Below are 22180 nucleotides of genomic sequence, written 5' to 3' on the forward strand. Positions count from 1 at the left end.
TGTTGTGTCGACATTCACAGCACAACGCAACGCTGACGTGGCTCTAATTAGCATTGATGTGGCAGTGGTCAATGCTGATATGCCAGTGGCCAACACTGATGTGGCAATGCAGATTTTGTGTACATTATAGCGTTGGTCTGTTGTGTGAATGGTCACCATTGACCTGACACAACTCGACGATGATGTGGCGAGGTCGATGCTGATGTGGTAGATTATCTAGGTTATACAGCAGCTTATTATCTTAGAAGGCAGCGTTGACGTGGTAAATTATGTGGATAGCTGACATGACAATCGATTCCAATTCAATATATTATTATTATTATTTATTTTACATGAAATAATGATAAAATATCAATATTTAAATTTATCTATCATGGTGAGTAAGGGAGACTCGACGGACTTAGCCCACACGATTTTACGAGGAATTGTCTGCTTTGGATGATGAGGATCAAGCCCACACGGTTTTGCCATTTCGAAGCCTAAGGTTAGGGAAGATCCGACGGACTTATTAACTCTTGATTCCCATACTCCTTAATTAATGTGGGAGTAAATGACCTTACCAACATTCAGATGTAACGTGTGAAATCAATATATGAGATGTGATAATAAAATTAACTATACGAAAGAATACAATGCCTATCTTGATCCTTTCGTCGTTGTCCTCTTGTCTTCTAGTGAAACCCTCCCAAAGACTTATTGATCTCTGTCTCCTTCACCACATACGTGATGTCAATTTCACCATATTCTAATGTAATCATCACCGCCTCTACAAATAAATCAATTGTCGATAATACAATCTTAGTACAATCGATTGTTATGCCCCTTTAATTAAATAAAGAGGTCACTTTTATAACATCATCCTCCCTTTACTACGTATAAGTAAAATGAAAAGATTTCTTCTTTACTTGTAATGACACGACTGCTAAACTTGTTCTTGCTAAGTATTTTATCTGGTTTCGTATGTATGCACAGGTGTTTCTTACACCACGCAGAATATTCTGAAAGCATATCTTCCGTCGAATTGCTAGCATTCTTATCCCAGCATTGACTTTCCAAGGTTGGATTCATCGTCTCTATTCCATCTCGTTGACAATGGAATGATTAGGTTGAAAGAAATGAACGCTTTGAAACGCCTGACAGGTAGTCAGCTCTTAAATTGCTCTGAAAAATGAATGTCAACGCCCTTCAGCTGTGTGGAATCTAAGCATGTCAGCGGCACCAATTCAGTGTCCAGCTCATGCTCCCTTAAGGACACCGTGGACCAGTCCCTCTTTGTCTTGATTAGAATTCCACTCCAATCGAGACACAGGAGTTGGATTAACCTTCCCTCGTGCAATTTATCGTCTTCTCATTCATGTACATGCTGCCGTTGACGATGTACTGCTTGCGTATTTGATTCAATCAGGATCGGGTAAGCTCTTAATTAAATGCTCGTTGGAGCTACGCATGACAGCCAGATTTCTTTAGCAGCAAAGCTCTTCCTGATAGGAAGCAGATGGATTGCTTTAGACGAGGCTTTGGCGACGGGATTACGGCGCAATCCGGGCGTTGACTGCTGCCGAAATGAGAGCCAAGCGGAGGATATCAGGGAAGTTTGCCTGTCGCCGCTGCAACAAGATGCTTTCTTTCTACTTCTGCTTGTTAAAAGGATCGCAGTGATCCTTTGACCACGCTGCATCGGCTTTGACATGAGAACGTCAACGCCCGCCGTCGGATCTATATCGAAGCATTTCTTCGTCGACATCGATCCATCTTCTCCATGGTTGATTCGGATGGGGTGTCGTCTGTTACGTTACAACGAGCTCGCCCGCGTATTTGTTGCAAGTGTGAATCATGACGTCCCGGAAGAGCACATTAGATTTGGTGACTACGAAAAGGAGACGCCGCGAATCGCTTCAGCGATGGATGTGACTTCGCGTTCGAGATTCCGCGACGGAATAAGGTTTAGAATTCGTTTCGAAGGAGTTGACTTTGCATCCGATTGGCAAGACGATTGACTTGTCTTCGTTATATTTAAGTCGGGTTGACTGGATGCTTCATGATGGCTGCTGTCGCACTAACTCCTGCCCTTTGGAGGTCTGGAATGCCATCTTCATTGCGAGGGTGTGTAGGTTACTGCTACTGCAAACGAGTTCGATCCTATTCGTACGGTTGGTCGTAAACAAATCAGGAATGGATGTCAACGTTGTTGCATGGCAAGTACTAATTAGCTTGATGGAAGCCACGCATCAACGAGGAGGCAATGAAAGATAGAGAGCTGATGAGGGTGATAATTACGATAAGACTTGTCTGACACCCGCTGACGCCCTGCGTTTCTGCCAGGCTGACAGCACGTGGCTAACACGGGCCATAACGCCGACCTAGGCCCATTAACGACCGCTCAGACTCGATTCCTCACGACACGCCAACAGCGATGTTAGACGTCATCAGAAGGTACGATCCTGCCCCCTGCGAGCAGGCACGTCAGGTAACACCAAACTCACATATAAATACCCTTGCATCCTAAACGGAAAGGAAGGACAGAAAAAAACACTTCTTCTTCTGAAACCCCCTCCACTATCAACTAACTTGATCGTCGAAGGGGTCGGGCCGAGCACCCCAACCTGACCTTTGTGCAGGTGCGAAGCCGAGGGTCCCTGCCGGACGCGCAGACGAGGAGTTCCTCCCCGGAGGAAACGGTGATCCCATCCCAATCGAGCCATCGCACCAGACTGACCTCGCGGGCTCGAGGAACGCCCCGGAGAGATCCCCATCTTCCGGATTCGAACCGAGCCGCGTCGACCCCGAGACCACGACCCCAAGTTGTTTACACTAACAAGAGCCGCTGTGCCCATCGTCTTATATCCTCGTGGGTTACGACGTCAAATGGTAGAGATGGTTGACGGGGTCTGCACCCAACTCAATGTCAAATCAATCACGACAACGACTCGAAGCCGGATCAGATGAAACAGCAGAAAGTTCCATGAACCGTTCAGATCGTTGGGACCCACAACTTCCAGGAAGATTCCAGCCATTGGTCGACCGGGTCAATGAGTCAAACCACGAAGGCCGGTGGACCGAGTCGTCGACGCTGCCGGCTCTCCTGGAATACTTGTGGACATCAGAAAACGAACGAGAGATTGTAGAATCGCAAAGTCATAACACAATTCATGCGTGATTTCTTTCCTTTTTATTTTTTGTTAATTACAAAAAGAAAAAGACCAAACGGAGAAATAATAAAAAGGGCAAAGGAAAGCGATGATTTTTCAAGTTTGTCGGAACTCATTGCTCAATCTTTACACAGACAACCAAAGTATCGGCCTCGTCTCCTTCTGTTGCATTGATGGTCTTTGGCAATGCTTCTTTGTCAGCCTCGTCGATGGCTGCTCCGGTGAGCTGCTGCGCCCGCTTGGCCTGGGAGTCCCAATCGGTTCTCTGGATGACGACCAGCATTAGCACGACGCAGGTCGCCTGCGCCGAAAGCAGCCCGAGCCAGAGGCCCTTGAAGTCCAGTAGCGTCCAGAAAGCGAGTCCGACGGCCACCGGCATGCCCACGACGTAGAATGAGCCCAAGTTTATGTTGGCGCCGAGCTTCGGCCGGGCCGTTCCTCTCAGCACCCCGCACCCGGTGGTCTGCGGGCAGTTTCCGAACTCGCACATACCGAGGATCGGTAACACCGACGCGGTGAGCTCGAAGATGGCTGGGTCGCCGGTGAACATCCTCGCCCACATGTGGCGCACGGAGAAAGCGAACCCGAAGGCGAGGAGGCCGAGCACGAAGCTACACGACAGTCCGACGGTGGCAGCTCGTTGGGCACGGTCAGGGCTGTTCGCGCCGAGCTCGTTGCTGACGCGAGTCGATACGCCAAAGCTCAGCGACGATGGGAAGATGTAGATGAGCGAGGTGGTCTGGATCAGGATGCCCATGGAAGCAACAGTGGCCTCCGGGTTTAAGAGAAGGCCACATAGAATGATCATGATCTCGTACCACCACCACTCCAAGCACACCGAGATGCAGCTTGGGACGGCGAGATGCAGAAGCGACCTCCATTCTTTGAAGCACTCGGAACTGAAGCTTAGTCCACCGGTGCTGCGGTGGATGCCGGAGAAGCAGATGTAAACGATAAGGAATAGTACGACGTTGAAGTTAAACCAAACAGAGGCCAAGGCCACGCCGCGGACGCCAAGGTGGAGAACTGAGACCAAGAGGTAGTTGATGGGAAGGTGGAAGACGACGGCTAGCCCAGCACACAGAGTCAACGGGAGCGTGATAGATTGGGTCCTGAGGTAAATGCGGAGAGGGTGAAGAAACGACAGGAAGATGAGATCGGGAAGGCAGGCGTGGAGGTAAGAGCTTGCAGCGGCGGCAAGAGCCGGTTGTTGACCGGCTAAGAGGAGCAGAGGGCGGATGTAGTACCATAGGAGGGCGATGGGGACGGAGGCAGCGAGGAGAAGGAGAACGGTTCGGTGGAGGGCGAGACCGACGAGGTGGTGTCGGCGCGCACCGACGGCCTGGCCGCAGATGGGCTCCATGCCCATGGCCAGACCAGAGAGGACCGAGTAGCCAGTGATGTTGGCGAAACCGATGGCGAGGGAGCCACCGGCGAGGGCGAGGTCGCCGAGCCGGCCGAGGAAGAGCATGGAAACCATGGAACGACAATAGAGAAGAAGACCGGTTAAGGCCATGGGCAGCGCGAGGCTCAGGGTGGAAGATAACTCTACAAACGCCAAGGACGCCGAACGGAGAGGCTTCCGCGTCCCGACGGGTACTGCCGGCGCCACCTCCGATTGTCTCTTGGCCGGCTGCTTCTCAGCCACGACGAAGGGGGCGGTGAGGAGCCCCTGGGGATCGTGGTGGTGGTCGCATTGGCATGGCTCAGCCTTGCACATGGTGTTCTTCTTGTTACAAAGAACAAGAACAAGAAGAAGGAAGAAGAAGAAGAGAGGATATCCGGTTAAAAATAAGCGGGAGTAGGAAGGCTTTGTCAGGCTCTATGTCAAATGTTTGTCGTGAGACGGGAGGCCGCACGCACAGCCAACTCACTAATTCGAATCATAGAATGAACAGACGAGGGTGAGCAGTGGGAGTTTATATAGGCGAAGGGTATTCCCTTTGACTTCCTTTTAAAACCCTTTTCCCCGTAATGGTGTGCGCACGCTGCTTCGCTTCCTTTGCTTTAACAGGCGATCTCTCTATCCTAATATTTGACTCGTTGGGAGCAACTATTCTATCCGCTGACTTTTGGAGAGACTTTTCTTCTCTTGCTGTAATAAACCCCAGCACGTTACACCCTCACCGAGGTTTGCTCGACTTCCACGTTTCGGTGTTCTTCTTGAGGCGGATTCGAAGTATTAGCTCTTCCTCGCAAACCTCTCGGACGGTTTATGCGTATCATTATAGTTGTTCTTCATCGGTAGATTTTTCTGCTCTTGCTGTGTTGATGGAACAGTTAAACTTTGACTAGCCAATCCAAATGGGCTGCACCGGGATCAAGTTGTGCTGCATTATGAAGACCATTTCCTTCCGACGGAAACAGCGCCCAGACCCCATTTTTGTCGTCAAGCTTTTGTTCAAGGTCTGCGAGAAATCATTCTGCCGCATCAACGACCGACTTCTCGATCGCAACGCGTGCCGACTTCACTTGCGTCGGTCTTAACGCAGTCTTGTACACCGAACGACGGTCCGAAGAGGTAAACATAGAAGGTGACGGCGATCGCTCTTGGTCGTTCGAGTCAGTAGAAACTTCGAGTTGGGTCAAATCTGTCCGTCTCAGAGAACTACGCTTCGACGATGCTGCAGCGGCATCGATAGGATCTGTTTTACTAAATCAGCGGTATAGTGGAGAAATATACTGTATTTGTGGGGAAGATAATTGAAAGAACGAAGAACGAAGCCATAAAGGCAAAAAAAAAAATATATTTCAATTAATTTGATACGATATCTATTTATACATATTGAAAGAGATGGTTTTTCTTAACGGAGCAGCGAGATTTCCTCGCAGTTAGATTTTACGGTGTCCGATGGCTTCATTTAAAGCATTTTGTTGGAGGGCGTTACATGAATAGTTTACTGATGCCAATATGGAAAGATTTTTTGTTTTGGGGGCGTATGCAACGTACATATATCCAAGTATCTAACTTGGTTCGGGTTGCTCATCCACCTTCCACGAGCTCAATCCGCAGGAGGTTCTGATTGAAATCAAACGGATGCTTAAATGTGGAGTCGAATTAGAATTGGGTCCGCCCAGTTATATGTTGGAGGTTGCAAAAGGAAGGCCGCATTCACATAACAATGACAATGACCACGACAAATGTGCATGATATATGCTTTGTGTTGCGGTAAACAACTTTGAGCCGTGGTCTCGGGGTCGACGCGGCTCGGTTCAGGTCTGGATGGCGAGATCCTCCCGGTGCGGCCCTCGGGCTCGCCGAGGTAGTCGGCTGTGGCAGTTCGATCAGGATGGGGTCGGTCGTCTCCGTCGGAGGGGGCTCCTTGGCTGGAGACGCGCTTCGTCTGCAGTCCTGCACACAGGTCGGGTCGGGGGGCACGACCTGACCCCTCCGACGATCCAGTCAGCAGATGGTGGAGGGGATGGAAAGAAGAAGAGGAGTTTGAGGTGTCTCCCTTGTCTGTTCTCTCTGTCCCCCGTCCGGTCCGTCCCTCCTCCATCATCTCGTTGAGAGTGCGAGGGTATTTATAGGGAAGCTTGCCGTGGTTTTGATGTGCCTGCCCGTGGGAGCAGGATCGTACATCTAATGGCGTCTGACATTGTCGTTGGCGTTGCATGAAGAACCGAGCTGCCGCAGGGCATGGGCGTGCCTCGGTCGTCGTTCTCCTCTGCCTCAGTCAAGCATGTTGGGTCAGACAACGTTGAAGTCGTTGTCTATGAGCGGGTGACGTTATCGTACATCGCGTCGATATTATTGTTCTTTTTGAACAGAGTGTCGTCCAGGCGTGACTGACGTCGCGGCGCGTCATGTCGCCATTATTACCGTCATCACTTTGCACGAGGTCATTTAGTCTCTCTATTGTGAGATGGTCCAGCTCAGCCTAATCGCGGTTGGTAAAGATGTGTTCGGCTAAGGGTACATGAGCTCGTTAATCCACAAAACTCCTCTCTCTCTAGCTTCGAAGGGTTCTACAGGAAGAAGGTTCTCATCTCCTTTACTCTACTGTACATCGATCCTTACACTTCTCGGGTTTCTTTTCTACGTTGATCCCGACCGTCACAGGAGCATCGATGGCCCGTCCTCTCCAGGCATCCCCTTTGTCGACGCGTTGGAGGTCCTGAAACGACAGCTCTGTGCTTGTCTGCGGGAACATGAGCACCATCGAGAGAGCTCGGCCCCGTCCTCGCCAGGCATCCCCTTTGTCGACGCGTTGGAGGTCTTGCATCGAAGCTCCGTGCTTGTCTGCGGGGAGAAGCTCTGTTTTGCTGAAGAACAGGGCTTTCGATATGCTCCAGGTTCATGTTCTTTCTTCCCTTAATCGGTCGATTGGTTCCGATTAGGTTTTCGAATATGCGCTTCTATGATCCTTTTGACTTCCTCGTGTTAAGAATTATTTTTTGAATATATCTCTCGATAACTAAAATCTAATAGTCATTCGTTCGGTCGATCATTGGTGCAATCGGTCGTGAGGAATTATCTACTTTGGACGATAAGCATATCCGTATGGTTTTATCCTTTCGGAACATGTTAACTCTAAAAGACGTCTGTCTCTAAGAATTGGGGAGACCTAACGGACTTACGAGTCATTTGTTCACACACTCAATTAATGTGGAACCAAAGGGTAATAATTAACATGTCATCTACAAATAGTAAGAGAATATATAAATTTTTTAAAAAATATAATCTATAAAATATAAATTTCAGAAATATATCTCATATTATTTAACACTATTTTGCATCTAAGGTTGGTTTCATGCCCATGACTTTTGCAAACCAAGTAGAATTATAACATGTGAGATTAACCACACTATCATAATATATGATAATAGCATCACCATCAAATACAACTTTTTTTTTTCTTTATTATGTTCTTTTGATTGTTTCATTTTTAATATACTACATTTTCTTTTTAGTGCTCTAATTTACCACAATGATACATTTCATTCTTGATGTGGATTTGGATCTTCCTCTTGAGTTGCCATGATTTTTAGAATTATGAGAGTTTCTAGTGCATATCTTTATTAGAAAAAGATTATATATAAAGTCATGAAAGTACCAAAATAACAAACATCATAAATTTTCTTTTATGTGAATCAAACAAGATGTAATTTGATACCAAATACATTATAAATCATTCAATAATATAAGTCAATTAGATTAGTGATAGAATATTAAGTAATCTATATGTTTGTTCTATGATTCTAAATGCATATCTTTGTAATTCCATCTACTTACTAGTAGAGAGACTCAAATACAAAAGAACAGTGCAAAGATGATTGCACATCGCCATCGATCGCTAGCAAAACGGGTCAGAGAAATCCAAAGATGATTTCTATTGATTATTTTCCGAGTTAATTTTTCTAGGAAATTGAACCAAAACGACTTTAATCATCTGTATCTCACGACTATTGATGCAATGGTTGCGCTGTGGATACCGTATCCGACGGTCGATTAAGCTTGACCGCTCGAGGGAGCAAAAGCTTCGATCGCAGCACCCGGCGATTCTGCTAGGGTTTCGTGAAGCAATCCTGTCCTGGAATTCGAGAAGAAGGGTGAAAACGAGGGAAGAGACGATGGACGAGGGCGTCGTCGTCGGGGCACCGATGGGCCACGAGGCGATGTGCTCCAACGGCGGCGCCGTGGACGAACCACGCCGGCCGCCGACTTCCAGGGCGGGCAAGGGGGCCGCGGGCGGCGAGCTGATGGACGTGGAGGCCTATGCCGCGCTATACACCGGCCGGACCAAGGTGGCCCGGCTGCTCTTCATCGCGGAGCGGTGTGGCAACGAGGCCATGCAGCTGGAGGCCCTCCGCATGGCCCACGACGAGATCAAGAAAGGGGAGGACTCCCACCTCCACCGTGAGGTAACGGCCAAGATCGGCGGCAGGCTCGGCCCGCGCTATGCCCTCGATCAGTCCTGGGCGGACACCGTCGATCGCCGCGCCGAGGTCCGGAAGGAGAAGCTCGAGAACGAACTCAATGGCTACAAGGTGCCGTCCGCCTCTTCCTATTCTTGTTGCCGTTGGTGTTGATTACAACTTCCGATCCATTGCTTTGCTTGTGACTCCTCCGTACTCCTCACAACCATTGTAATTGGGCTTTTAGGGTTCATTAATCTAGGTGGTTCTTAGGGATTGACCATCATATATTTGGTTTAAGGAATACGATGGCAGTCGGAAACACGTCATAAAATCTTTTGAGCGAATTATTATTATTCATTATTCATTATTATTATTATTATTATTATTATTATTATTATTATTTTGTGTCGATCTGTTTGGTTCTTCTTTTGATATAAAAATCTTTCTGGCCTCAAAAGTTCTCAGCACACATCCTGAATCCTTCGTAGTACTAGTAAAAATTGAGACTTGCGATGATCATAGATTCAGCTGAGGGTACTTGGAGAGCTTAGGCTTTAATTTCTTTTATTAGAACCTTTACTCATATCATTTCTGATTGATGCATTTCCTCTTTCCACGTCTAACATTATAGTGCAGTGTTGTCACTATATTTATCTAACTGAAAATTGGTATCCTATGTCCAAGTATGTTCAGTGATTCTCAAACCCTCTGTTAGCTTTTTAGTTTGGTAACTTGATCATGATAAATTTGCCTTCTTCAAACTGTCCTTTGCTAATGTTGATACTTATTCAACAGGTTTCTTGGAAAGGTTTACTGCTCATTTTTCTCCCCTTAATGCATATGCATACTAGGGCAGTTCTTTATAATAATAATAATAATAATTATTATTATTATTATTATTATTCATTTCCTTGTGGTGTGGGAAAGTAAGAATCTTTATGTATGAAAGCATTGTTAGATTTTTTTTCGATGAAGGTTGTGCCTCTTATAAGCTTATGCACCACTTCATAATCTTTTGCCTTTGTTTCTTCCCTGATTGTTAAGTATCTTCATGGGCTTTCATGTGCAGACTAATTTGATCAAAGAAAGCATCAGAATGGGGTACAATGATTTAGCAGATTTTTTCTATGATCATGGCCAACTTGGTGATGCCTTGAAGAATTATGTTCGTACTCGGGACTATTGCACTACCTCAAAACACTTAATCCACATGTGTTTGAGTGTTATTCTTGTCAGCATTGAATTGGGCCAATTCATGCATGTCTCCAATTATGCCAGTAAAGCAGAGCAAACACCAGAACAACTGGACCTTGTAACCCATTCAAAATTGCGATGTGCTGCAGGGTTGGCTTACTTGGAAACAAAAAAATATAAGCTTGCAGCTCGGAAGGTTAGTTTATTGCAATATTACATATTTTATGCGTTATTATTAGTGTCACATATATATTTTTTTTCAATTACGGTTTTATGGAACTGTGGCAGCATGTCAGATGACTTTCTGGTACTGTCATTGGAAATTTTACTGATTCTTGGATTTTCAAAGGATTATTGTGTTGATATATTTATGATCCTTATTTCTACATTTACTGTCTGCAAAATGCAGATGTGAATGTCATATAATACAAGATTTTAAAGGATTATTGTGTTAATATATTTATGATCCTTATTTCTACCTTTACTGTCGACAAAATGCAGATGCAAATGTGATATAAAGTATATATTATAATAGTTATAAGCTATTTTTGAACTTGATTTTCAGATGAACATTTTGTTTGGTTGACTATATCAAATTTAACACCGCTAATACCGGTCTGAAGCCCGGATTAAAAAGGTGAAGGGTTGCGTTAGGTCATTGACAATCAACGTAAAACTATGTCAGATCCCATTAACATGAATTTTAACCGACTTCAGTATAGAGCTAGGTCGTCACCCAGAGGTGAAGTGAGGCACCTTCACCACCTAGGTGTCCCAAATTACAAATGATGGGTTAGGAGGATGCTCGAAAGTGGCCAATTTTACAGATCTCAGTGGCGGCAAAAGATCCATATAGCCGACTCGAAATAGTTGGGACTTACGGCTTTGTTGTTGTTGTTGTTGTTGTTGACTAAATCAAATTAAAAAAACTGAAAAATGTTCAAGAGATCATTAATAATAATACTCATTCCACAAAGTAATATTTTTATCTGTGCATATTTCTATTGGTTCATATTTCATACGATTGGTACGATGATTTCTTTTCTTGTATGCTTAAAACAATATTCAAAGATTGGGATGATCTTTTGGTCTAGTTTTTGTGGGAACAAATTATGGTATTCTCTCCCGGTGTAATGATTAAATTTAATTATCCTGTCACAAATTCTAAAATATACTAGAGGGTTGTTTTGCCAACCCATATGTCAACTCTCTTCAGCATCTTGAAATGAATGGATCCTGAAATGAATGGTGTTGATACAACAATAATGACAAAGTCCCAACTATTGGTGGTCAGCTAAATAAATCTTTTTTTCATTTTAAGATATGAAAAGGATATCCTTAGTTATCTAAGTCAAAGAGTATTTAAATCTTTATTCAATAATTATGACAACCCTTCAAAAAGCTAACATTGTGTTTTTGGCTTATCCATGCATACTGTTCATTGTACATTAGTACCAACTCATAGGATCATTTGTTGCTTGTTCGGCCCACTTTTTTGTTCTTTTACTTTCTGATTGATGGTTTTGGTGAATTATTCAGTTTTTGGAAACAGGGCCTGAACTAGGCAATAACTATACAGACATGATAGCACCACAAGATGTTGCTATATACGGTGGACTTTGTGCACTTGCTTCTTTTGATCGAACAGAGCTGAAGGTGTCTACTTGATTCTTTTTAGTTTTTATGATAATTATTTTTGCTTCCTACATGCAATCCATTGAGTATTAACAAAGTACTTTATTTCCTTCCTTTGCCAGAACAAAGTCATTGACAACATTAACTTCAGAAATTTTTTAGAGTTGGTGCCTGAAGTCAGAGAACTTATTAATGATTTCTATGCAAGGTGAGATTGGGCTTTACAAGTTTTTTATTTCTCATATTAAAAAGCTATTCCTTTCATGTTAAGCCATCCCGCATGGTCTTGCTTGTGTTCCAGCTTCATGCTCATAGTTTAACTAATTCTTCTTTTTTATGAGGCTTCTAAACAGTTCAATAACCATCTTTCGTCTCATTCTCAAGTTAATTTTTAGTTCCTTTAAGGTTCTTTTGATAAGTCAAGGGTTGCCATACATAAAAAAATGCATTAAGCTTTGACAAGCCATTATCTTGCTTTTCTGGACTCTGAAATCAGACTGAAAATATGAAACCAAAATTACAAAGATCACTTTTAAGTCACAGAAAAATAGAAAAGTAGATTGAGTTTGGTATCTATATCCTAATAATCCTAACATGTGGGTCACTGTAGAAATCCTAAACTTACTCCCTATGTGCATAAAGTAGCCTTGTTATCATATGCAAGTACTGCGTATAGCCTTTGGTTAATAGCAAGTTTTCTTTTGGTTGTTTTCTTGTAATCTAGTTGCAGATTGTTTCCTTGCTAAGCCAGTTCCTTGAAAAATGTATACGATATCAAGTTAATTTCTACTGGCAGATGGGTTAAGAAATATGTCTTTTAGTTGTGCTGATAAGGTTCATGCTGACTATAAATTACTGATGTTAGGTGTTAAATGATAGTCGCTCATTGTCCATATTTCTTTCATTAGGACATGGGAATTAATAGTTTGTGCCGGACCCAACACAAAACAAATGAGGATCAAAAGAAAATACAAATTGGACTTTGGTAGAACTACTCCTTGCTACACAAATTAGGGACTTTATTTGTTATCGATCCAACTTTGGGTTATTAAAGTAAGGTGGAGGCAAAAGGAAAAAGCACCAAGGAGATAGTTTATGTTGTTGATAGGATGACCGAAAGTCTGCTGGTAGCCATGAAGTGTTTCTTTATGAATGTTTATAGTAGAAAAAAATGATATCGAGGTGTCGCCCAAAAAAAAAAACTCCTGTGAGGATTGAAGAGGTGGGTCATGCTGACTATAAATTACTGACATTAGGTGTTAAACGATAGTTGCTATTTTGTCCATATTTCTTTCATTAGGACATGGAAATTAATAGTTTGTGCCGGACCCAACACAAAACAAATGAGGATCAAAAGAAAATACAAATAGGACTTTGGCAGAACTACTCCTCACTACACAAATTAGGGACTTTATTTGTTATTGACCCAACTTTGGGTTATTAAAGTAAGGTGGAGGCAAAAGGACAAAGCACCAAGGAGATTGTTTATGTTGTTGATAGGATGACCGAGAGTCTGAATGTTTATAGTAGAAAAAAATGATATCGAGGTGTTGCCCAAAAAAAAAAAAACTCCTGTGAGGATTGAAGAGGTGTACTAAATTCTACTAAACTTTGTGATCCTGAGCACCAAAGGACTGTTGGGATTTGTCGCAAATTGATTACTTGTTTACCAATAGATAAAAGTGTTCTTGTAAGGCAGGTTTGCAGAGATCGGATAGAGGCAAGTTGATCCTCTTCCTATACAGGTTTAGTTTGTTCATGAGAGTCATTGGGATTCTGATCAAGTAACTTAAGTAAATTTCTTGCAGTCTCTTCCTGTAGTTCTTTCCTTTGTTATTTTCTATTGCTCGTTGATTTTCTTGCCCTCATGTTTGTGGTGCCACGAGTTAATCCAATTCCACTACTAGCTATCAAGCTGTTTTTCCTCCCTATTTTTTTGTTTGTTTGTTTTTTTTTTGCGAAGGGTAAGTGGCTAAGGCGGGATTCGAGCCCGGGACCTTGCAATATACTATTAAAGTCTTTTACCGGTTAAATTAGCTGACACTTTCAGCTATTAAGCAGTAGTTGTATGATGCAACAAGAAAATATATTGAAAATGAAATGCAAAGGCAAAGAACCTGGATAGTAAAAGGATGTTGAAGCTGGCATATAATAGGAAATAGCAAAGTATATCATACTGGTTTAGTGGACTTTCATAAGATTTTGGACTCCACAATAGAAAATCTATAATTGTGAGGAGGCAACAAGTATGGATGTTTGATAAAAAGTGGCACCTAGAACAATTAGATCACCACCTTAAGAGGGGGCAGCCACATAAATGTCTCTGCTAGGTTCCCGAAGATTTCTCTTAGCAATCATTACCAAGGTGGGCATGTAGGCAAGTGGACATCTCCTATATTGTTTGTCTAATCCAGTTGTTTAATCTTAAAATTGGAGCAATTTTTCATTAGTAACCTATGAATCAATTCATTTCATACGAGCCAACTTCAACTATAAGGTGAAGTGAACAGAGGGTGAACAAGAAAGGAAAGGATGCATCAGCTCTGGACCAAGCGAAAAATAACCCACTTTCAAAACCCTACTAAAGAACAGAGGATACTCCTTGTTCACTTTCTTTTTCTTTTTTAACTACATCGAATAAATTTAAGCTTGATTTAGTGGATGGAATGTGATGCATATTATTTCTTTGACTTTTTTTTATTGTTTATAAGTTTTACATTTCTAGAAATTCTTAGATTGCTTTAGTATATAAGAAGTTGCTTAGACAATCACAAAGCTCTAGACGCTGCAGATGAGGACACCATGATTGGTCTCTTGTACTACAAGAAAACTTAGACATAGTTCTCAAATCAACAACGGAATCCAAACCGGCTATGGATGATATGTTTTGGATCAAAGGATTTGTTGGGTCGGATAGCGAGGATCAGAATTGGTTCACAAATCATTTAAATAAAAATATAAGTTATAAAAAATATTAAAACGTTATAAAAATACTAAGCAAAATTGAGAAAAATAAAATGCTATGTTTAGGAACTTGTTTTGCCTTCATATTTCATAAGATATCTGACTTCAAACAGAAAACATGTGAAACTGAAATGTAAAAGATAAAAAATATTTGAAAGATAATGTCAGAAATAATGAATAATAATTTATTAGAAACTAACTCGTAGTGCCCATAACTTATTCATCCATAGTTTTGAAGATAATGATGGATCAAATGCTTCTCTAATCACGATCCATATTAAGTGTTTGACAATATAAGAAGCTCTAATTTCCATACGGGTGTTGGGGAATGCAAAGATATATAAAGGAAATTTGATATTTGAAGAGATGTCCATGAGATATAGGATAATTCTTGAACCCCGTTACATTTTGAAGCCAAAGTGCAAAAGTTCAAAAATTGTTGAAAAGTTAACCATAATAATTAATGAGTAAATAATTCATTAAAAAATCACTTGTACTGAATAACTATATATATATATATATATAGTATAAAAGACATATAACTTACCCATCCATAGTTTTGAAGATTCACATCTCTGATGCTTAACTAACAATACTTTAAATATTATTATCCCTACTAGGTGTTGGACAATACAAGAAACTGTAATGTAGTGTTGGGGAATGCAAAGATACGTAAAGAAAATATATTATTGAAGCTCATAAGAATTGGGATGATTCTTGAATTCTCTTTAAATTTCCCTACTCGTGGCGACATATTTTTCTTGAGTGGTTATCATATAGGTTAGTATAAGTTCTTTGCGACTGAGAGATGTATTTGAAGTGTTCTTTATTTTTTTGTCATATTTTAAGTAGGATTTTATCAGATGATTGAGTTGTTTTCTTTGACAAACTCCTATGTGTATGACAAGCACATGTGTGAGCGGAAGAGACAAAAAAGGGAATTAAACATAGCTGAGGCGACTTTTGCATGTAAAGATTTCTAGCTAAGTTGCATGGCATCTTTGCAAGATGTAGAATCTCTTGATAACATACGGTTAAAGTTAGCATATCTATACTTTTCCGGCAAGTTATATATATAGTGGTGGATTGCTTTAAAATTGCATAGATTGTCATTTCATCGGATGACTTTATTTCCATCTTCATGAAGTTCTAAACTGCTAGTTCTGGACGAACTGTTTCTTGTTCTCATTCTGAGCACAATGTTCCATTGCAGCCGCTACGCCTCATGCCTGGAGTACCTTGAGAAGCTCAAACCAAATTTATTATTGGATATCCATTTGCATGATCATGTTGAAACACTTTACACTGAGATTCGTCACAAAGCCATTATTCAATATACACATCCATTCATTTCTGTTGATCTGCACATGATGGCCGGTGCCTTCAAAACTAATGTTGCTGGGTTAGAGAAAGAACTCAAAGCCTTGATTACTGATAACCAAATTCAAGTAAGATCCCTTCCCCCCCCTTTTTTTTTCCCTGGTCGAGACTAAATGTGTACGGGAAAGAAATGCTTGCAAAATTTATGATTTTTATAGTTAAAGAAGATATTCAAACTAATACCTTCTTTCCAGTCAGACATCATTATTTCTTTGTCGTATGGTTTGGCTGCAGGCTCGAATAGATTCCCATAACAAAATTCTCTATGCAAGGCACGCTGATCAAAGAAATGCCACCTTCCAGCGCGCCCTACAAACTGGCGTCGAGTTTGAGAGAGATGTAAGGGCCGTGTTGGTCAGAGCCAATCTGATCAAACAAGAAAGCATCCTAAAGGCAGCAAAGAAACCATGAAACTGAGACGCGAACCCATTAGTGGAGTCTTTAGATGTACACCTCCTGTGGATGGATTACTCTGTTTTTTTTTTTTTCTTTTTTGTGGCATTGTACTGTCAAGTCTTTGGTCGATATCGGGGCATTGACATGTATTTTGTTACGGTGGTGGTTGTGCATACTTTAACGATGATCGTTAAACACGTACCGACACATCACTATATATATATTTTTGTTTCTAAGAAGAAAAAGATTATTTATTATTTAATAGAACAAAAATAATCATGTCCCAAAATATCATTCAAAGGAATAACTTGCTGTCAAAACACTTTAAACTTGCTAAACTCTCTTGTCATGTTCACTAGTCAATCAGCAATTATGTTTTCTTCTCTATAGGTTTAAAAGGTATGGACAATTGAGTAATCAACAAAACTTACCAGGGAGGATCACATTGACCATTGATAATGTTAATTAAGCACTTGGAATCAAATTCCACCAAAATCCATTGCACGTTAGCCGCCCTCTTCGACTCCCTTTAGAATAAATACTTCATAGCATAAAATAAAATGATCCAATAAATTCAGCCTCCACTTTATACGAAAGACATAAGACAAAACAATTTCAATATCTAGTCTCTACGAGCTATCAGTTTCCGGGAGAGGACGGTGCCAAAAGCTTCCACCCGAAATTTTAGCTCTTAGGAATGATAGGTCGCTTGCAGCCACTCGTCACAGTATTCGGCAGTGGCAGAGGCAGACTTCATTAGCTGTTCGATAATCTTACCGGAATCGGGTGACATAAATTTAGCGGTGGAGAGAAAGCTTCGCCAACATAGATAGGATGGTTGTACTTCCTTCCACGGTGGTTTCCGGTGAATGCCGAGGTAACCCGAGATGAGGCCAGTGAGTGTGTGGACGGGGGAAGATGTTACCTTTTGTTGGTAAGCTTCCACAAGTGCCAGGGCGCAATTCCCCACGGCTGCCTCGTTGAAAGGGAGCCGTATGTGGACGAACCCCGTGGAAGGTCGAAGCGAAGAAAGAGTCACTTCGGGAAGCGCGCAGCCACCCCTTCGTCCCGTAGTTGGGTCTACGGCTGCCACCTATATCCCTGTCCGGACTTGGTCACACCACATCTGAGTCCATTTCAAAGGAACTTGATATATATAGGAATAAGCTCTTCAATTCTTCTTCCTTCTCAATCTCATCATACAAAGGTTTTAATATATGTCTCCGTCATCTGTTCTTGCAGTCATACAATATGTCCGTTTATTATTTTCCACGAGCTCTGCGGGCGGTAATAGGCTGTCGATCCCCCCCACCCCCCATAATAAAAGAAGTGGACTGACAGGCCGTCGTGTCGGCCAAGCATTGGCGGCGTTGTAAAGCTGTTTCCCCCAGCCACTTTGTAACACCTTAAACACCGACCGGCAAGATAATAATATTACGGCGTCGACGTAAGGCATCGGGACGAGAAAAAGGAGCGAGGATGAAAACTTGGGTCTCCGGGATTTCGAAAGACGTGTGTGCTTCAAACGACAAAGACAGATGGCACGACGAAGCAGCAGAGCCGGCGCCATTCTGATCACGTCTCATGCTGTCTTTATGTTCCAAGACATACCGCCGCCTCGGAGCTCCTGAACGAACTCATCCATGGGTGGCTCCATGGAGGACTTGGTGAAGAGGTTCCATGACCTGGAGGTGAGCCAGGCGAACCTGAGGGATCAGCTGCAGTGGATGCTTGGGGAAGGAAGTGAAGGTCATGGCCATGGGATGCGACGAAGGGAAGATGGCGATGCCGATGCCGATGCCGATCCGTTTCTTCCAGGCAACTTCGCCCACGGTCGCTACCGCAGCGTCCTCCAACACGTCGGCCACGCCCTGCACATCTTTCGCCCCCACACTGGCGAAATCATCTTCTGGTCCGTTGCTCTCTCTCATATATACTCTACCCTGTTTTAAGGGTGTTTATTATCAGTTCCAGACGAGAAGAAGACTTCTGATGTATTGTGTGTTTGGTCCTATGGGTGTTAAGACTGGAATTGCCTGCTTATTTGACTGAACTACTTTCTTCTTCCTACCTTCGGTATCCTCTCATGTTCGTAGTCTCAAGCTAAGCAATAGTTATCCTCCCCACGTCTATATCACATTCGGGAACAAGGCTTCCCAGGACAAGAGCTGACACTAGTGATTTTGAGGAGGGACGAAGCAATCCCATCTGGGGATGGGATGCCCTCAGATGGGTGTAGTTGTCTTCATGATTATTATGAGATGCTGATGAACCATCTCACCCAAGTAGGAAATCATAATTGTGACTCAGCTTCAAATTTATTATTCTAATATCCTAGAGGATAAAAAAAATTAGAATTTGATTCTCTAAGGTTTGGTAGGAAAAATATGAGGATTATTTTGAATACACTTGCCTTGGGTGTTCTCTAATATTTATTTCTAAAAAGGATAAGAGAAAAGGTCTAAATTCTTTTGGTTTTAGGATTTACCTAAGAGGATATATAAATAAATTTAAATTAAAAATCTTGAAATTTATCTCGTATAATCAATAATTTATTTTTTTTTCATAAATATAAATAGGGTAAGTTGATATATTTTTATATTTGTTGATCTCTACATTTATCTTTTAGTTTTGGTTTTATTTTTCTCCTAACAAAATTTATATTATGTTTTATCATTATAAAAAAAAGATTTTTGGTCCTCGTGATGATGATGACTAAGAATTGTCAAAACAATTTATTACAAGAATGAATAGAAAAAAAAATTATTTGTGTTGATATTATACAGGTGGGTGCTTTTTTCTCTCATTAAACTAAACCATTAGGAATTCAAAGGTGAATCCATGGAGTTAGAAACAAAATTCAGTTTTGTGAAGAAAAATTACTGTTAATTTATTGTCGGGATTTAAAGACGAACTTCTTAAAGATTGATGTGTTTTTGTACTACTTTGACAAAAAAAAAATTTAGATGTAACGGGTCAGGTCAATATGATTGAAACATTTGTGTATAGAATTATTCGAACTGTCTCCAAGGTGAAAATATTGAGCTCTCGATGTGCGAACTATATAAAGATCGATGTTCGGAGCGATTTTTCGATCTGATACCTCCAACGTCTAGATAAAAAAAATAACCTCTTAATTATGTGAAGAATGAGCTTTTATATATAGTAACTTAGGGATTAAATGTTTTATAGAATATTATTGGTATATTTTATAGAATATTATTACAACTTAATATTATTAGATTGGTAAGGGTGGAGACAACTAAATATTTATTTTAGACTCGTGTTGGATAAATCGATAAAGAACAATTTTTGCGTCTACGATGATGATTGATCGATAATATTCTCCATTTTCACCCAACAACTTAAACTCGGATTTTGATTCCCTTTAGCTGGTCGTAGAATTAAGAGTTTCTTCTCCCATGAACAGGAATCAATCAGCGGAAAATCTATATGGATGGTTGGAGGATGAAGCCCTCGGCAAAAGGGTCGGAGATTTGCTGATGAACGAAGAAAAAATTCCATACCTGGGAAAGATCATGGACCGACTGCACCGAGGCCAGTCATGGTCGGGTCAGCTTGCCTTCGTGAAGAAGTCAGGCGAGATGTTCATGGCGATGGTGACCAAGAGCCCACTGTACGAAGACGACGATTTCGTCGGCGTAATCACCGTCTCAAGCGACGCCGCGTTGCTCGACGAAAACTGCTCGGAGATGCTGCGTGGAAACCAAGATCAAGCTCATGGTCCGGCAAGAACGTGCAAGCGAGTCCGGTGGCGGCGGCCGCCTCCCATCGCGTCGTCCGTCTCCAATCTGGTGCAGATTTCTTCGAATTGCTTGTGCTTCTTCTTCTTCTTCTTCTTCTTTAGCTCTCTGTCCTTCTCATTGCCGACATCGATCAAACAGGCCTCGAAGGTCTTCTCGCGGAACCGCGCGTGCGGTGACAATGAGCTCGACGAGAGTTGCCAAGTTGGCGATGAGAGCGGAAAGAAGGAATTGTAAGTAAGTTGCAAGCTCCATTTCCTGCCCCTTCTCGAAGGTGTTACGTGCAAGCAGTCATTACACAGAATTCGAATGCTTACAGGCACCGGAAAGAGTTCTAATAATGCATGCGCGGAAGAGGGGCATTGAGGACAACTCCTAAAAGCTTGCAGAGATGTGATGCGCTTCACTCGGTGCAGACAAGTAGTAGTTTTGCGTTGTTCCCTGTTATCATCGCCTGTAAACATGAGCGTCGACGTTGTTGTATCACTATAAGCCGGACTTTTTGCTATCTCTTTTGGTGATTTCTTTTGACTTGGTGTAAAGAGTGACAGCAGGCTGCACAGGTCAACTCCAAACTTGGAGTTCAGAGAAAGGAGAACAATGTGAAACGCAATTCATCGAACACCTCTGTTGCTACTATACTCGACTTCCCTCCAAAACATAATGCAATTTCAAGGATGTTGATAGCGAAAGTAATGATGTAAGCGTTACACTACTGACTCATCCAGTCTAGGATTGTCACTTAGGCGATGACGTATGCGGAAGAACCTGTGCCCCTCCCATGCGGTCGTCGACAGGAGCACAACCCACCGGTCCTTGCCCATCAAGGTCTCTGAGAAGGTCGCACGAGCCAGTCGAATTATGCATTAATCTCTCATACCAAAGCACATCCCTCATTTTCTCTTTTTTGGGTCACTTGTCGCGAGTGACCTGTCCTTGATTATAGAAAGGCTCGTAGGTCCGATGGCAAAGGGCATTAATTCGAGGTGGCGCAGCCCAGTTCTCATTTTTCCTCTTTCAGGACGTTTAGTGCAGGGAACCATCCCCTGTCATCCCAAACATGCTTCAACCCTAACAAATGGTACCCTCGCAATCGTTCTTCCCTAACGTCACCCACAGAGGTGTACCCATCAATCGTCGATATAAATGAGCCCCTGGAGGACGTAAGAGGCACCTTGATCAGTCGTTGGCCTCACTCTATTGGTCGCTTATGTATAAAAGTCAGCCCCCAAAGCCTAAACGGAGAGACTTCTCTATCATGTTTCATCTCCCAATTAACTTTACTATCGAGGGGTCGGTCGAGAATATCCCCTCGACAACCACCATTTGTGCAAGGACATCGACGAGGCTAAGGTGCACCTTGAGATGACACCAAATCTACCTCTAGCAAATAAGCAACACCACAGGATCACTGTTAGTCGGGTTTGCTCCAACCTCCTCTCGTGACCCCCCATGGACCCCTAGGACAAGCTTACGCCTTCGAAACTGAATGAAGCCGTGTGGACCCGACGATCAACGTTATCAAGGCAACAATATACGTAACAAAACATTCTCCTTTGTCAGCAACCTGCTCACCCTATCGTCGTCGCTGAGGCTCCCACCATATTTTGCTGTTAATCGTCATCCTCTAACATGTTTCTTATTGCCGATTGTCGCCTAAGCCTATGCTCTCTATCATCCAATTGATCCTGACAATAAAATGCACGATCTAAATAGTGCGATCATCAAATACGAAGCAAAATAACGTCGAAGGAGAATGAGAGATCGAAGATGCCCTCCTCATGGTTGGACAGCAAGGAGTGAGAAGATGACAGTGAACCACTTGCGGAAGAGTCT

General features: G+C 42.5%; 3 protein-coding genes across 3 annotated transcripts; 2 read left to right on the forward strand and 1 right to left on the reverse strand.

The window, feature by feature from the left end:
* Positions 1 to 3161: 3161 nt before the first annotated feature.
* On the reverse strand, positions 3162 to 5017 carry LOC103970296 (protein DETOXIFICATION 49-like). Its single transcript, XM_009384016.3, has one exon. It carries the CDS (start codon positions 4867 to 4869, stop codon positions 3262 to 3264), a length of 1608 nt encoding a protein of 535 aa, XP_009382291.2. The 5' UTR covers positions 4870 to 5017; the 3' UTR covers positions 3162 to 3261.
* Positions 5018 to 8558: 3541 nt separating this feature from the next.
* Positions 8559 to 16799, forward strand: LOC135596844 (COP9 signalosome complex subunit 1-like). Its single transcript, XM_065089052.1, has 6 exons — positions 8559 to 9140; positions 10081 to 10401; positions 11745 to 11861; positions 11963 to 12048; positions 16018 to 16252; positions 16419 to 16799. Exons 1-6 carry the CDS (start codon positions 8562 to 8564, stop codon positions 16593 to 16595), a joined length of 1515 nt encoding a protein of 504 aa, XP_064945124.1. The 5' UTR covers positions 8559 to 8561; the 3' UTR covers positions 16596 to 16799.
* Positions 16800 to 18053: 1254 nt separating this feature from the next.
* On the forward strand, positions 18054 to 20854 carry LOC108951733 (uncharacterized). Its single transcript, XM_065088593.1, has 3 exons — positions 18054 to 18492; positions 20011 to 20395; positions 20486 to 20854. The coding sequence occupies exons 1-3, from the start codon at positions 18224 to 18226 to the stop codon at positions 20579 to 20581; spliced, it is 750 nt and encodes a 249-aa protein (XP_064944665.1). The 5' UTR covers positions 18054 to 18223; the 3' UTR covers positions 20582 to 20854.
* The last annotated feature ends 1326 nt before the right edge of the window (positions 20855 to 22180 follow it).

This window comes from Musa acuminata, chromosome BXJ1-11, assembly GCF_036884655.1.
Source record: "Musa acuminata AAA Group cultivar baxijiao chromosome BXJ1-11, Cavendish_Baxijiao_AAA, whole genome shotgun sequence".
Taxonomy (NCBI): Eukaryota; Viridiplantae; Streptophyta; class Magnoliopsida; order Zingiberales; family Musaceae; genus Musa; species Musa acuminata.